The following is a 17,048-nucleotide window of genomic DNA, read 5'->3' as shown; positions in this document are numbered from 1 at the left end:
CAAATATAAAAGTAAAGGACAAAGGGAGACCAGATGCACAGCTGTTTCTCAAATTCAAAGTCAACGTTCCCTTCTTGTTCCTTTCTTTGCATTAAATGCAGAATAACATTGTACATATACAGTCATAACTTAAAGAAAGAGTTCTTAGTTATTTTGGGGAACTTTCTCCTGGATCTGTGTAGTCCTATTTCTTACATTCGCTTAAAGTCTGTAAGCCAGGTGGGGGCTATTTTGTTCCAGCATCAACTGGGGAAGTTTTGAGCCAGGAGTTTCAAGAGGACAGAGATCATGAATGCAAATAAACTGAGTTCCCCCAATGGATCTGATCATAGGTCAAGTTTAGTTTTCCACCTATTGGGTCTGTGCCTGCGATCCTAGTATCAAAAGCCTTTATTCCATAATGTTATAGAATCTTACCATGCACAGCAGGCAACGGATCATCAGTATCAACTTACTGTGTATACTTGTGTAAAAGTCGAATTTTTTGAGTCCAATTTTTTACGCCAAAGGTCATGGGGTCAACTTTTACACGGGTAATGCTTTTGAGAGGTTGGCGTATGTGCTTGATGTGGGCCCAAGTGAAATCCAAGAAAGACCTTTATGAACCATAGTAATTAATGGTAAGTAATTAATAATAACAACACTGTTTGTCATACATAGGCTGGAATTTTCTGGCCACCTTGGCATCGGGCGTCATGACGGGCAGGGTAGGGGGACAATATGTTGAGAAGGCCAAAAACTGGTTTCACGCCGGCGTGAAAGCACAGCGGGATCATCTGATGGTGTCTGCCATGGTGGAACGCCAATCCCGCTGGAGGCCAGTGCGAACCTGCTCTGTGTCCCGCTAATGGGATGCAAGGTAAGGCCCGACCAGAATTGTCCCCCCCCCCCCCCCCCCCCCCCCCCCCCCACCCACCACCAACGCCAGATTTACTGATATGCTGGCGGGAAAACACGCCAGCCCAGAACAGGTCTGCACATGTGCAGAAGTCAGGACTTACAGTGAGGGCCGTGCTCAGATCGCGGACATCCAAGGGGCAGAAGATGCTGAAGCCCTACAGCTACCGGACCCCGGAGGAACGCGCGCATCGCGTGCTGGGTGGATCCTCATGGATGTGGCTCCGCCTCCAAGCAGCTCACGGAAGGCGGGAGGTCTCTGTTGATGTCTCAGATCTGCTTCAGAGCGTCATGGTCTTGGCCATGGGCTGCTACGGATGATCGGTGAGTGGGTGAGGAGGGGAAGAGGAAGGTCCAGCTGTGAGTGGGAGAGGGAGGTCAGGGTTCGATTGGGAGAGTAAGGTTGACCGGGAGGATGAGATTGGGAGCGGGGGAATCGAAAGTGTCGGGGAGGCGGGTTGGGAGTATGGGGGAGGAGAGCGTATTGGGGGAAAATGCTTTAAGTGGAGAGGTAGGTATAAGGTAGGGTTGGGGGGGGTGAAAGGTTTAAGGGGAGTTCGGTGGGAGGAAGGGATCCAGGGATGAGGAAAGAGTCCGAGAGAAGGAAGGAGGTTGTAGGGGGGAAGAAATAAGGGTTGAGGAGGGATTAAGGGTGGAGGAGGGGAAGGGGTTAGTGTCCCAGGTGAACATGCAGGAAGGGGAGTCAATGACTGCGTCCTGGGGAGTGAACTGAGGGTGGGCGTGGTAGGAGGGAATGGTGAGGAGAGGGAGCAGTAGAAGGGTCAGCAAGGGTGTTGGTGGAGACTCAGAGGCAGACCAAACCCTGGGGGTGGGAAGGAGGAGGTCAGCGAGGTCAATATGGATGGGGGTGGGATTTTCGGGAAGGTAGGGAATGCGCAAATTCACCTGCACATCGTGGAAAGAAAAGAGTTCTGGTTGGTAAGTGACGGTGGGGAGGTGGAATATGATCCCGGGGGGTTGACAGTGATGTGGGTGAGGATATGGGGGATTGGGTAGGGGAAAGGATGGGGGAGCTGAGTACCATTTTTCTCAAATCGGAAGTGAGCGGAGCCGCGTGTTGGGTGGGCACAGGTGCTGCATGGGAGTGTGATCCGTGGGTGGGCGGAGATGCAGGTCAGCTCAGATGGACAACTGAAAGAGAACCCCAGCTGGCAGCACTGAAAATGCTCGGGGCAGTGAGGGGAGTGTGATGGATGGAGGCTCCTTGTGCGTGGGAGAGTGTTTGCACGAGACTCCAAAAGGCCCTGCAACACACACACACCCCTCCCTCCAGAATCACTCATGGTCCGGCTGTGTGCAGCTGAACTGCTAGTGGAGAGTGAATATATTTTCAGATTATAAATTGACAAAATGTGTTCACCTGTGCAATCACTTGTGATCAGAAATTCCTAATTTTTCTAGGCCTACCGCTTCTTCTAGGTGCTGCCCTGACACCTACAGCAGGGGAGGAGACAGCCTGGGCAATGGTTGGCCCTGTTGTCTCTGCTGACTTCGGTGTGCGTCCTCTGGAGAGCCGAGGCCTTGTGGGCCCCGACTTGCTTTGACTGTCCCCCTGTGGGCCAGCTGCTCCCTCTGTGGTGACAGAGGACGAGGTTGAGGGGGTCGCAGGCAAAGGGGACACGGAGGGAGCAGACTGTCTCTGAAATTCCTGAGTGGATGACCCAGGGGTGTCCAGCTGCCTATCCTCCTCCTTTCGCGTGCCCAAGGGCGCCGAGCTGACTCCTTGAGGGGAAGAAGCACCTGGAGGGACGTAGTGCCTCATTTCCCTCTCACGTTGCCACTGCAGGAACTCACCCATGGCTACTGCGATTGAGTACAGGTCTGCACGCATCTCCTCATTCTGCTAGACCAGGGTCTCCATGGCATCCGCCTTCCTTCCCATGGAGACCTCCGTGCACGCATATGTGGGCACCACCTCATCAGAGAGCAGGCGGACGCACTCCTCTGACTCGCCAGCCACTCTGTTGAGGCCTTCCAACAGCTCTGCGTGATGTTCCCCCGCCTTCTGCTGACTCTCCACGATGAGTTGGAAGACCGAATCCAGAGGCTCATCATCTGACTCTGACCTCTTCCTGACAGTTGCCTCTTCCCCAGTGCTCTGAGTGCTGGGAAGCTCAGTTGAAACTGCCTTCTCCTCCTGCTGCAGACACGTGTCTATGCCAACCCGAGCCTGCTCTAGATCTAGGTCTCACCACGGTGAGTGTCTCTGCGCTGGTGGAAGGAAGGTGTGGGTAGGTGCTGTGATAGGTCTTCCAGCCTGCTTATTTCCAGCTCTTCAATGGAAGCGGTGTCCTCTTGGCTGAGGGTGTGGACGTGAATGGAGCTGAGGGACTGGCTGGCTGAGGGTGTCGGTCGCTTGGCAGGGATCCCTGTGAACCAAAGTTGAGATAATTAATACAGGTCAGCAGAAACAAAAGCAGGAGAGAGAGCACTCACATTTGCGTTGAGAGAGGGATGATGAGGTGCAGGATCCTCACGTGGGTGTTCGCCCCTGACCTCACTATTGCCACAGGCACGGTTCACGTCCTCACCAGTCAGCGCAATGGCACGCTCTTCAAAGTGAGTGAGGGGCCTAATGTGGGCCATTTCACCCCTCCCTGTCTGGGAACTGTCTCTGCTGTTGTGAGCCAGATTCTCCTGCATGAAAACAGACGGAGAGAGTGTGAGCAGGACACATGGCACTGCGTGGAATGTTTGTGTGGTGTGTGGAGCCATGGATAGGATGAGGATGTAAGCTCCAGAGGATATGAGCCTGATGGAGATATGAGGGTGTGTGTGAGAGTTAGTGGTGTTGTCACTTGAGGTGTGAGATCCCTGTGGATGTGTGATGGGTTTGTGAGTGTGTGAGTCGAGAGTGATGAGGTGGTTGACTTACCCTGGCAGAACGGATGAGACCATTCATCCTCTTCCTGCACTGAATGGCCGATCTCCTCTGAGATCCAGTAGTGCTGACCACCACTGCCACCATCTCCCAGGCCGGATTGATTGCTCTGGTGGACTTCCTGCGGCCAGAGTGGAAGAGGAGGACATGGTGGCAGCGTTCCACTACGCCCAGCAGGTGGCCCAGAGAGGCATCACTAAATTTTGGGGGCTGACATCTTCTTTGCTTTTGGAGCCACCTGTTGCCTGGAGCAGTCCTGGTCTACAGACATGAAGTAGGCTGCACTCTGGTGTGCTTTACATATGGCGCCCAGAGTGAGGAAGCACTGAGGTCACAGTGTGGCAAGCAAATCCAAGCCCCCCCGCCAGCAATCCAGAGTGGTCCCCGTCGCATTATTAATGAGGCTGGGAATGGGAATGGGACAAAAAACCACCATTGTGACCGGCAGGTAAAATGTCCTTTTTCCCACCCGCTATCGCACTTTTTTTCAAATTTGGGACGATTTCACCCATAATTTGATCACTTTAATAATTTGAATAAATAAAAACAAAACTTAAACATTTAAATGTTTTAAGCATTTATTTACCAGTATTCAGTTTCATTAGTACTTGTGCAGTTACAATGAACTTGAATCATTCACATCTCCAGGATTAAACTTTGGTTCTGAAATTCTTTGGTTTTGGTTCCCTGAAAACTAGGGTCGATTTTCACATTAGGTTTATGTAAAATTACATTTTTTTTAAGACCAACATCATGGTCAACTTTTACATGAGATTGGCTTTTACGCATGTTGATTATTACCCAGAGGGAGTGGTGAGAATGTGGAACTGTACCACTGCAAGTAGTTGAAGCAAACAGCAAAGATCCAGTCAAGAGGGATCTTGATAAACACATGAGGGAGAAAGGAATAGAAGGATATGTTGATAGGGTGGGTTGAAGTAGAATGGGATGAGGTTCTTGTGGAGTATAAATACCAGCATGGAGCAGTTGGGCAGAATGGCCTGTTCCTTGTGCTATAAATATTTTGTAATTTATTTATTGTAGGATTCAAGTGCCGCTTTGCGAAATCCAAAGGACCAAGAAATCCTCCTGCAGACTGGGTCTGAAGCGGCCCTTGTGGTGGGGATCCTCTCGCACCCAGAAATCAGACAGGACAAGATGCGATTGCTGAGACTGGGCTCATCTTCTGATTCACTTCATCAGAAGCGCCACCTCCTGGCAGATGTGTAATTCCCCTCGCACAGAGGCAGAGAGATTCCTCCTCTTCCCCTTCGCAACAGGCAAAGCAGAAGTGATATTGCATTCTCTGAAACTGCACGTTTCCAAGCTTTGCTTCACCGTGGCATCATTCAGGAGCTTCCGAAAGAAGAGAAGGACTTTGTGACATTCTATGAAAAGAGGAATTCCACCCCTGTCCCCGGATGACTCACTGACGCTCAATTTCAAGAACATCAGGACTACAGTCAGACCTATTTACATGTTTGAATCTCATAAACTTAAATCGTTGCACCTCTTCAAAGATCTGAAGCTCAATTTTGCTCTTCTCTGTAGAAAAATCATTCTTGCATGATGGGGAAAATAATCATTCACACACAACCGAGTTCGGGTGTTTGGGGTTTCTGTATCTGTGTGTGCGCATGTGTAAGGAAGCGACGGGGTGATTGCTGGGCTGACAGTTGAAGGCTTAAATCATTCCTGTTGGCTGGCACAAAGTCTTTGCCCACCATTTGTACATTTTCAGTGGGCTTGGGGATGAATTTGTAATAAATATATTTGAAACCTAAGGTAAAGGTTTCCTGTGATTTGTATTTTCATTGGGATCTTTCTTTTGTTTAAAGCACTATCAGCAACAGAGCACATCCAGAATAAAATGTGGGGGAGTTGGGGGGGGGGGGGGGGTGGTAATGTGAACAGAATGATTTTAATGCAGTAGTGGGACAAGTGTGCACAGAGTGGATTTTTTTTTTTAAATTCTGTCATAGGACATGAGTGTCACTGGCTAGGCCAGCATTTATTGCCCCTTGAGAAAGGGGTGAGCTGCTTTCTTGAACCGCTCCATGTGGTGTAGGTACAACCATAGTGCTGTTCAGGAGGGAGTTCCAGGATTTTGACCCAGCAATAGTAAAGGAACAGTGATATAATTCCAAGTCAGGGTGGTGAGTGGCTTGGAGGGGGATTTCCAGGTGGTGGTGTTCCAGTGTGTCTGCTGCCCTTGTTCTTCTAGATGGTAGTGGTCATAAGTTTGGAAGGTGCTGCCTAAGGGGCCTTGGTGAGTCGCTGCAGTAAATACTGCTGCCACTGTGCGTCATTGGAGGGTGTGAATGCTTGTGGATGGGGTGCCAGTCAAGGGGGCTACTTTGTTGTGGATGGTGTCTTGAGTGTTGTTGGAGCTGCACTCATTTAGCAAGTGGGGAGTATTCCATCACACTCCTGACTTGTGCCCTGTAGATGGTGGACAGGCTTTGGAGAGTCAGGGGGTGAGTTATTCATCACAAGATTCCTAGCTTCTGACCTACTCTTGTAGCCACAGTATTTACATGGCTAGTCCAGTTCAGTTTCTGGTCAATGGTAACCTCCAGGATGTTGATAGTGGGGGATTCAGTGATGGTAATGCCACTGAATGTCAAGGGACGATGGTTAGATTCTCTCTTGTTGGAGGGGGTCATTGCCTGGCACTTGTGTGGCACGCATATTACTTGCCACTTGTCAGCCCATGCCCAAATGTTGTCCAGGTCTTGCTGCATTTGGACATGGACTGCCTCAGTGTAGTCATTGGCGGGTGTGGAAGAATACAAATCGAATGAATCCAGTATAGTAGTGGGGAGGAGGGGTGAGTGGCAGGGAGGGATCAACAATAGATTGCAGGCTATTTTGACTGTCAGGACAATGAGAATTGAATCGAATATCTGAAATGTAACTTTATGTTCCTAATCACCATAGTGTTTCAGAATGGAGAAAATATCTGACTTTTACTTCTGATATCTGGGACCATTCTTGTAAGACATATCAATAAGAAAAATAATTCAGCGGATGTAAGATGAATTCACAAATTCTTCAAATCAATGTATAAGATGCCAGTTGGGTTTGATGTGATGGTGAATAGTTCAGCTGTAGATATATTGCAGTGGGTTATCTGGTCACTAGATGGAGCCAACATAACATAAAAACCTAGCTGTACAGTGTGTATTGGGAACATTGGATTGGAACAAACAAAAAATTAAACAGGCCTTGGGCTCACAAACTGATAATTCATTTTTAATTCCTGATTTCATGTTGCCTCATTATACTAAACACAAAAAATTGCTTTTCAAGTGAATGTTTAGTGTGCTGACAATGCCACCGCTTCACTATCTCTCTCAACTCCTCCACTGTTGCTAAATGATCAGACTGCTTATCCAACATCCAGCAAAGTGAGTAAAGAATTAACTCCAATGGAATATTGGGCAGACTGAAGCCATTATTTTTGGTCCTTGCTCCAAATCCTGTTCCCTAGCTACTGACTCCATTTCTCTCCCTGGCAGCTGTCTGAGATTAAGCCTTTTTGTAAGCTTGGTGTCCCATTTGATCCTGAGAGATGGATTTCCGACCTCAGGTTCCCACATTCTAACCTCTGTAAACTTGAGGTTATCCAAAACTCGGCTGCCCCTGTCTTAACGTGCAGCAAGTCCCATTCCCCTATCACCCCAGTGCTCACTGACCTACATTGGCTCCTGGTCAAGCAACGACTTGATTTTAGAATTCTCATTCGTTTTCAAATGCCTCCATAGCCTTGCCTCTCCCAATATCTGTAATCCCCTCCAATCCCACAATGCTCTGAGACATCTGAACTCCTCTAACTCTAGCTTCTTTCTTTCATTCGTTCACGAGGGCGTCATTGGCTGGGCCAGCATTTATTGCCCATCCCTAATTACCCTTGAGTAGCTGATGGTGAGCTGCCTTCTTGAACTGCTGCAGTCCACGTACATCAGTCAGGAAGGGAGTTCTAGGATTTAGACCCAGAGGCAGTGAAGGAACAGCGACATCGTCCTAGGTCAGAGTGGTATGTGACTTGGTGGGGAACTTCCAGATGATCGTATTCCTTTGTATCTGCTGCCCTTGTCCTTCTACGTGGTAGAAGTCGTGGGTTTGGAAGGTGCTGTTGAAGAAGCCTTGGTGAACTGCTGCAGTGCATCTTGTAGATGGTACACACTGCTGCCACTGTGCATTGGTAGTGGACGTAGTGAATGTTTAAGATGGTGGAAGGTGTGCCAATCCAGCGGGCTGCTTTGTCCTGGATGGTGTCAAGCTTCTTGAGTGTTGTTAGAGCTGCATTCATCCAAGATTGGGTCCTAAATATTATGGGGTATTTGACATCCAAGAAGAATAAGAAGCTAGGTAAAGATGGAGGGGTAGTACTGTTGATCAAAGATGGCATTGATGCAATAGCTAGAGATGACCTTGGTTCAGGAGATCAGAATGTGGAATCAGTTTGGGTGGGGATGAGAAAAAGTAGGGGAAAGGAGTCACTATTGGGAGTAGTACAAGCCCCCTAACAGTAACCACAATGTAGGACAAAGTACACAAGAAGAAATATTGGGTGTTCGTAATGAAGGGACAGCAATAATCACCGGTGATTTTAATCTACATATAAATTGGAAAATCAGATTGGGAGCAGTGGCCTGGATGAGGAGTTCATAGAATGCTTCCAAGATGGATTTTTTTAGAGCAGCATGTTCTGGAACTAACCAGAGCAGGTTATATTAGCCTTGGTATTGTGTAATGTGACAGGTTTAATTAATGACCTCAGAGTAAAGGTACCCTTGGTAGCAGCAGCCACAATATGATTGTATTTTACATCCAGTTTGAAGGGGAGAGTGGGCCTAAGAATAATATCTTCAACTTAACTAAGGGCAACTATGTGGGGATGAAAGCTGAGCTAGCTGAAGTGAACTGGGATACTAGGCTAGGGGATAGATCAATAGAGAATCGGTGGCAGACATTTAAGGGGATATTTCAGAATACACAGAATAAGTATATTCCAACTATAAAGAAAATTTCAAAGCGGAGGACCCATTATAAAGAAGTTAAGGAAAGCATCAAATTTAAGGAAAAAGCATATAGCTGCGTAAAGATGAGTGGCAGGTCAGGTGATTGGTCAGAATATAAAGAATGGCACAGAATGGCTAAAAGGTTAATCAGGAATAAGAAATTAGTGTATGAGAGGAAGCTAGCTAGAAATGTAAAAACAGATAGCAAGAGTTTCTACAGGTATTTAAAAAGGAAAAGAGTAAGTAAAGTGAGCATTGGTCCTCTAGAGAGTGACAATGAGGAGTTAATAGTAGATAATAAAGAAATGGCAGATGAAACAAACAAACATTTTGCTTCTGTCTTCAGTATAGAGGATACAAAAAACATTCCAGTAATAGCTGTAAATCATGAGAAGGAAGGGAGAGGAGAACTTGGTGAAACTACAATCATTAAGGAAGCGGTACTGAGCAAACTGATGGAGCTGCAGGCTGATAAGTCTCTGTGTCCTGATGGACTTCATTGTAGGGTCTTACAATAGGTGACTAATGAGGTAGTAGATGCATTGGTGTTAATTTTCCACTAGATTCTAGAAAGTTTCTATCGGGCTGGAAAATAGCAACTATAACCTCTCTATTCCACAGGACAGTTAGTTTGACGACTGTCATGGGGCAGGTGTTAGAATTGATCATTAAGGAGGTTAAAGCTGGGCACTTAGAGAAACTCAAGGTAATTGGGAAGAGTCAGTATCGTCTTGTGAAAGAGAAATCATGCTTAACCAATTTATTGACGTTCTTTGAAGGAGTAACAGGCACTGTGGATAAAGGGGGGCCTGTAGATGTGCTGTACTTGGATTTCCAGAAGGCATTTGATAAGGCGCCACATCAAAAGTTATTGCAGAAAATAAAAGCTCATGGTGTAGGAGGTAACATATTAGCATGGATAGAAGATTGGCTGGCTGGCTGGCAGAAAACAGAGTATGCTTTTCTGATTGGCAGAATGTGCTGAGTGGAATCCCACAGGGGTCTGTGCTAGGGCCTCAATTTTTTACAATTTATGTCAATGACTCAGATGAGGGGAGTGAAGACACGGTAGCTAAATTTGCAGATGACACAAAGATAGGTAGGAAAGTATGTTGTGAAGAGGACATAAGGAGGTTGCAGGTGGATATAGATAGGTTGAGTGAGTGGGCAAATATCTGGCAGATGGAGTATAATGTCGGAAAATGTGAAGTTGTTCACTTTGGCAGGAAGAATAACAAAGCAGAGTATCACTTAAACGGAGAACGGCTGTAGAATTCTGAGGTGCGGAGAGATCTTGGTGTTCCAGTACATGAGTCACAAAAAGTTAGTATGCAGATACAGCAAGTAATTAAGAAGGCTAATGGAATGCTATCCTTTATTACAAAAGGAATTGAACATAAAACTCACCATCTCCCCAAAGCCTGTCCGCCATCTACAAGGCACAAGTCAGCAGTGTGATGGAATACTCTCCACTTGCCTGGATGAGTGCAACTCCCACCACACTCAAGAAGCTTGACACTGTCCAGGACAAAGCAGGCTGCTTGAATGGCACCCCAACCACAAACATTCACTCCTTCCACCACCGATGCACAGTGGCAGCAGTGTGTACCATTTACAAGATGCACTGCAGAAATTCACCAAAGCTCCTTTGACGGCACCTTCCAAACACACAACCACTACCATCTAGAAGGACGAGGGCAGCAGATAGTTGGGAACACCACACCTGGAAGTTCCCCACCATCCTGACTTGGAAATATATTGCCGATCCTTCACTGTTGCTGGGTCAAAACCCTGGAACTCCCTTCCTAACAGCACTGTGGGTGTACCTTCACCACATGGACGGCAGTGGTTCAAGGCAGCTCACCACCACCTTCTCAAGGGCAACTAGGGATGGGCAATAAATGGTGGCCCAGCCAGCGAAGCCCACATCCCATGACTGAATAAAAAATAAATAGAAGTAAGGATGTTATGCTTCAGTTATACAGGACATTGGTGAGACCACATCTTGAACAGTGTGAGCAGTTTTGGTCTCCTTATTTAAGGAAGGATGTTAGTGCATTGGAGGTGGTTCAGAGAAGGTTGACGTGATTAATACTGGGAATAAGAGGGTTGTCTTATTAGACAGAATGGGCTCGTTTCCACTGGAGTTTAGAAGAGTGAGGGGTGACTTGACTGAAGTATGTAAGATCCTGAATGGTATTGACCAAGTGGACTTGGAAAGAATTTTCCTCTTGTGGGTGAGTCCAGAACTAGGGGACTAGGGGTTGCCCTTTTAGGACAGAGATGAGGAGAAATTTTTTCTCCCAGAGGGTTGTGCGACTTTGGAATTCTCTGCCTCAGAAGGCGGTGGAGGGTGGGGGGGGGCGTCACTGAATATTTTTAAGGCAGGGGGTAGATAGATCCTGGTTGGGCAAGGGAAAATCAAAGGTTATCGGTGGATGGGAACGTGGATTTCGAAACACGAACAGGTCAGCTGTGATCTTGTTGAATAGCAGAGCAGGCTCAAGGGGCCGAGTGGCCTCTTCTGCTCCTAGCTCGCACGTTCGTGTGGCAGCCATGCAACCCGGACACCCGCCGGACAGCCCCGCACACAAACCTGCCGCACCCAATGGGCGAGCAAAGAGTTGCCGGACATCCAGGACAAAACGTGGCCCAGGAAGTGGGGGGGGGTGGTGGGGGGTTGGGCGGAATTACTGGAGTCCTGGAAAATCCAGCGCTGTTGGTCACTCTGGAAGAGAATTCCAAAGATTAACCACCGTCAGAAAAGACGCCTCCATCTTAAATGGGGGGATCCCTTACTTTTAAACCATACCCCCAAATTCTAGGTTTCCCCACCAAAGGAAATATCCTCCCAGCAGCTCCTGCCACAGCAAAGCTCCCTCATCATGTCTGCAGAAGGCTGGGCCTGAACTCTGACTCACCCAAGATGGCGCCCGGCCGGTGCCGCGGACGCTTGAGAAGGTCGCCCCCCCCCCCTTCCCCCTCCCCCTCCCCCTCCCCCCTCACGGTGACGTCCCTTCCTGCGGCCGTGCGGCGGTGCACGCGCCACTGTGTCCGTCGGCCACTTCCGGCCGCTCGGGACGTCACTGCCGGTTTGCGATGGCGCAGCTCGGCCTGCTCCGCCTGAAGGCGCCGAACAAGGAGCCGCGGGAGAGGGAGCCCGGACCCGGACCCAGGCCCGGGCCTAGCCCCAGCCCCAGCCCCGCCGCCAAGCGCCGGAAAACCCAGCACCACGGCCTCAGCCTCCGGCCTCCCGCCGCCACCTCGGCCTCTGGCCCCGCGCTCCGTTACCCGGCCCCCGCCCCCCTCCACTCAGTGCGGCCGCCGCCGCCGCCGTCGCCCTCGTCGCCCTCAGCGCCGGCCCCCGGCCCCGGGCCAACCCCCGGCCCCACCGCCGCCGCCGCCACCACCACCACCACCGCCACCGCCACCGCCACCGCCGCACTCCCCAAGACCAAGAGCCCGAAGGAGAAACACCTGCATCGAGACAAGGAGAAGAAACATCGGCCGCGGAAGGAAAACAGCGCCTGCCGGCCGCTGCCGAAAGGTAATGGAGGAGGGGTCCAGTCCCGGGGGTGCGAGGGGGGCGGGTGTGTTCCATCCCCGAGCATTTTGGGGGTGGGGGGTGGGTGTGTTCCATCCCCGAGCATTTTGGAGGGGGGGGGGTGGGTGTGTTCCATCCCCGAGCATTTTGGAGGGGTGGTGGGGGGGCGGGGGGGGGGTGTTGTGTTCCATCCCCGAACATTTTGGAGGGGGGGGGGGTGTTCCAGTCACCGAGCGTTGGGGGGGGGGGGTGTGTTCCAGTCCCCGAAAATTGGATGGGGGGGGTGGGGTGTTCCACTCCCCGAGCATTGGTGGGGGGGTGTGTTCCAGTTCCCGAGCATTGGTGGGGGGGTGTGTTCCAGTTCCCGAGCATTGGTGGGGGGTGCGGGGGTGTGTTCCAGTTCCCGAGCATTGGTGGGGGGTGGGGGGGTGTGTTCCAGTTCCCGAGCATTGGGGGGGAGGGGGTGTGTTCCAGTCCCCGAGCTTTGGGGGGGCAGGGTGGGTGTGTGTGTTCCAGTCCCCGAGCATTGTGGGAGGGGGGGTGTGTTCCAGTCCCCGAACATTTTTTGGGTGGGGGGGTGTGTGTTCCAGTACCCGAGCATTTTGGAGGGTGGGGTGTGTTCCAGTCCCCGAGCATTTTGGAGGGTGGGGTGTGTTCCAGTCCCCGAGCATTTTGAAGGGGGAGTGTGTTCCAGTCCCCGAGTATGCGTTGGGGGGGGGGCGGTGGGAGGTGGCGTGTTCCAGTCCCCGAGCATTTTGGGGGTTGGGGGGAGGGTGTGTGTTCCAGTCCCCGAGCATTTCAGGGATGTGTGTGTGTGTTCCAGTCCCCGAGCATTTTGGGGGGTGTGTGTGTTCCAGTCCCCGAGCATTTTGGGGGGCGTGTGTGTTCCAGTCCCCGAGCATTTCGGGGGGTGTGTGTATTCCAGTCCCCGAGCATTTCGGGGGATGTGTATGTTCCAGCCCCCGAGCATTTTGGTGGGGGGGTGTGTATGTTCCAGTCCCCAAGCATTTCGGAGGGCAGGGTGTATGTTCCAGTCCCCGAGCTTTGGAGGGTTGGGGGGGTGTTCCAGTCCCGGAGCTTTGGAGGAAGGGGCATGGAGATGTGTTGCAGTCTCCAAGCTTTGGAGGAGGGGGGGAATGGGGTGTGTGTGTTCCAGTCCCCAAGCATTTCGGAGGGCAAGATGTGTGTTCCAGTCCCCGAGTATTTCGCGGGGTGTGTGTGTTCTAGGCCCCGAGCATTTCGGGGGGTGTGTGTATTCCAGTCCCCGAGCATTTCGGGGGATGTGTATGTTCCAGCCCCCGAGCATTTTGGTGGGGGGGGGTGTGTATGTTCCAGTCCCCAAGCATTTTGGAGGGCAGGGTGTATGTTCCAGTCCCCGAGCCTTGGAGGGTTGTGGGGGGTGTTCCAGTCCCGGAGCTTTGGAGGAGGGGGCATGGAGATGTGTTGCAGTCTCCAAGCTTTGGAGGAGGGGGGGGATGGGGTGTGTGTGTTCCAGTCCCCAAGCATTTCGGAGGGCGAGATGTGTGTTCCAGTCCCCGAGCATTTCGGAGGGCGGGATGTGTGTTCCAGTCCCCGAGCTTAAATGGGGGGGGGGGGGGTGCGCAGTGGGGTGGGTGTTCCAGTCCCCGAGCTTTGGAGGAGGGGGTGGGGTGGAGATGTGTTCCAGTCCCCGAGCATTTCGGGGGGGGTGTCTGTGTGTTCCAGTCCCTGAGCTTTGGAGTGGATGTGGTGTTCCAGTCCCCGAGCTTTGGTTGGGGGGTGTTGTGTTCCAGTCTCCGAGCTTTGGTAGGGGGGTGTTGTGTCCCAGTCTCCGAACTTTGGGAGGGGATGTATTGTGTTCCAGTTTCCGAGCTTTGGGAGGGGATGTATTGTGTTCCAGTCTCCGAGCTTTGGTAGGGGGGTGTTGTGTTCCAGTCCCCGAGCTTTGGGAGTTGGGGCGTTGTGTCCCAGTCTCCGAGCTTTGGTAGGGAGTGTTGTGTTCCAGTCCCCGAGCTTTGGGAGTTGGGGTGTTGTGTCCCAGTCTCCGAGCTTTGGTAGGGAGTGTTGTGTTCCAGTCCCCGAGCTTTGGGAGTTGGGGTGTTGTGTCCCAGTCTCCGAGCTTTGGTAGGGAGTGTTGTGTTCCAGTTTCCGAGCTTTGGTAGGGGGGTGTTGTGTCCCAGTCTCCGAGCTTTGCTAGGGGGGTGTTGTGTCCCAGTCTCCGAGCTTTGGTAGGGAGTGTTGTGTTCCAGTCCCCGAACTTTGGGAGTTGGGGTGCGGTTCAGTCCCAGAGCTTTGTTGGGGTGGGGGGGAGCTCCCTTGAGTTGGGGTTGAACCCACATCCTTGTGACCTTGAGGAGTGCTGCGCAATGGCTAACACCATAAATCAAAGATCAGATTGACAATTTCAGGGAACTTTCGAAGTTCAGAAATGTTACACCTAAACTAAGACCCTCTTAAGCTGAAAGTTAGTCATTTATTTGCTGTGAGATCTTACTGTGTAAAGTTGGCTGCCATACTTGCTTACATAACGTTGACCTAACATGAACGGTAATTCATTGGCTGTGAAGCACTTTAGAGATGCTCTAAGCACAGTGTAGATATGTGTTGTTTCCTTCCTCAATTACACTACATTGTGTCAGGGCCTTGTCCGGTCTTAGACCTAAGTTTGTGTAGGTAGCAACTATTGGTCATTCTGTTGCTTCATATCCAAGGAGGGCTTAACAGTTATGACCTTCAGTTTATTGAAAAAAAATCTGCTATTGTTTACTGTAAAATCCTGTGTGTAGTTTGCGATAAGTTGTCTTGCTGCGAATAGAACAGGAAATGTTTGATGTTTGGTTGTGTGTTCCATTAAATGGATTTAAAACAATTATGCTTGACTTTGTTCAAGGTTGGAGTCGGGTTGTTGAATAATGATTGTGGATTGAAGATTCTTTTTGTTCCGTTTAGGGCTGTGTTTAGATTAACTGGGTGAGTGCAGAAACCCTAAGCCCATTGATTAGTCATGATACTGTGGGATATTTACTGTCTCATTTTGTTTTCTATTCTTTCTTTCATGGAATGTGGGCATCGATGGTGAGGGCAGCATTTGTTGCTCAGCCCTAATTATTCTTGAGAAGGTGGATGGCCTTCCTGAACTGCTGCAGTCCAGGATTTTAACCCAGCAACAGTAAAGGAAAGGCGGTATGATTCCAAGTCAGGGGGGATCTTGCAGCTGGTGGTGTTCCCATGCTGACCTTTTCCTTCTAGTTGGTAGAGGTCGTGAGTTTGGAAGGTGCTGTCAAAGGAACCTTGGTGAACTGCTGCAGTGCACCTTGTAGATGGTACAAACTGCTGCAATTGTGTTAGTTGTGAAGGAAGCAAACATTTAAAGTGGTGGATAAGGTGCCAGTCAAGCGAGCTGCCTTGTCCTAGATGGTGTCAAGCTTCTTGTGTGTTGGAGCTGCACTCATCCAAGCAAGTGAAGAGCATTCCATCACACTTCTGAATTGTACCTTGTAGATAGAAGACTGGCTTTGGAGAGTCAGGAGGTGAATTATCCACTGCAGAATTCCCAGCCTCTGGCCTACCCTCGTAGCTGCAGCATTTATATGGCTGGTCCAGTTCAGTTTCTGGTCAATGATAACCCCCAGGATGTGGATACTAAGGGATTCAGTGATGGTAATGCTATTGAATGTCATGGGCAGATGGTTAGATTCTGTCTTGTTGGAGATGGTCATTGCCTGGCACTTGTGTGGCACAAATGTCACTGTTCTGTGGAACAATAATTTGTATTGAGTGTGACATCTGAAAAGATAATTAACTATAGGGGCAGTTTGCAATGGTTATCGTACCATTCCCAGTCATTGAAAATGCATGAAGAAGGAACTTCCATTTATATAAAGGTAAAATACTGCAGCTGCAGGAAATCTGAAACAAAAACAAAAAGTGCTAGATAAACTCAGCACTGACAGCACTTTGTGGAGAGAAAGACAGAGTTAACGTTTCGAGTTTTGAAACGTTACTTCCATTTATATAGTGTCTTTCTCAATATCAGGATGACAAAAGTGCCTTACTTCTAACAATGCCTTTGCGTCTGTTTGAACCTTTTACATTTCTAACTTTACCAAATTCTGATAAAAAGCCACAGAGCAGAAAACAAGAATTCCGTTTTTCTCTGTACAGATGCTGTCAGGCCTGATGAGTATTTCCAGCATTTTCTGTTTCAATTTCAGTGCTTTTGAAGTGTATTAATGGTTATGATTTAGAAAACACAACATTCACTTTACACACAGCAATTTCCCCACAAACAGCAGTGTGTTAATGATCAGATAATCTGATACAGTGAGAGCAAAGTGCCTTCACATGTTTGTCTGAGGTATGGCATTTTGACAACAGGTAGAAAACATGGGTGCTGCTGGTGGCAGTTTTCTACTGCTGAGAGAGAAACAATGCTACCTGGTCACATTCCTTCCCACCTCTCCACTGCCTCTTTTGGTGGACAATGTAGTTCTGTTAGCTTCAACTTTTGCTTGACTGGATGTCAAGCAAATATGTAATGACTCACCACAACCTTAGGACATTCCTAAGTGACAAGCAATGACTTCCAAAAGTTTGACACGTTAATATTAGGGGTTGGTTTGACCAGGCTGCTGAGGTTGCCAGTAGTCACAGGGCCACAATCCAAATGGGTTACCAGATGCTTGACAAGTGTAGTCTC

At 49.6% G+C, this 17,048-nt stretch overlaps 2 protein-coding genes across 6 annotated transcripts in view; both read left to right on the top strand.

Moving 5' to 3' along the window:
• LOC121281777 (tyrosine-protein phosphatase non-receptor type 22-like) overlaps window positions 1-5,583 on the top strand; it is a 100,848-nt gene extending 95,265 nt beyond the window's left edge. For all 5 annotated transcript variants that reach the window (XM_041194749.1, XM_041194750.1, XM_041194748.1 and 2 more), the window contains one exon: window positions 4,844-5,583. In XM_041194749.1, coding sequence (XP_041050683.1) covers window positions 4,844-4,905 — 62 coding nt within the window. In that variant the 3' untranslated portion in view covers window positions 4,906-5,583. The remainder of the gene's footprint in view (window positions 1-4,843) is intronic.
• A 6,342-nt stretch (window positions 5,584-11,925) lies between these two features.
• LOC121282376 (lysine-specific demethylase 9-like) overlaps window positions 11,926-17,048 on the top strand; it is a 79,234-nt gene continuing 74,111 nt past the window's right edge. The window contains exon 1 of the mRNA XM_041196097.1: window positions 11,926-12,373. Within this exon, the coding sequence (XP_041052031.1) occupies window positions 11,926-12,373 (448 nt within the window). The remainder of the gene's footprint in view (window positions 12,374-17,048) is intronic.

The sequence above is a fragment of the Carcharodon carcharias genome, chromosome 9 (assembly GCF_017639515.1).
Source record: "Carcharodon carcharias isolate sCarCar2 chromosome 9, sCarCar2.pri, whole genome shotgun sequence".
Lineage (NCBI taxonomy): Eukaryota > Metazoa > Chordata > Chondrichthyes > Lamniformes > Lamnidae > Carcharodon > Carcharodon carcharias.
Note: the sequence above shows the minus strand (reverse complement) of the source record. Positions and strands in the feature narration are given on the sequence as shown.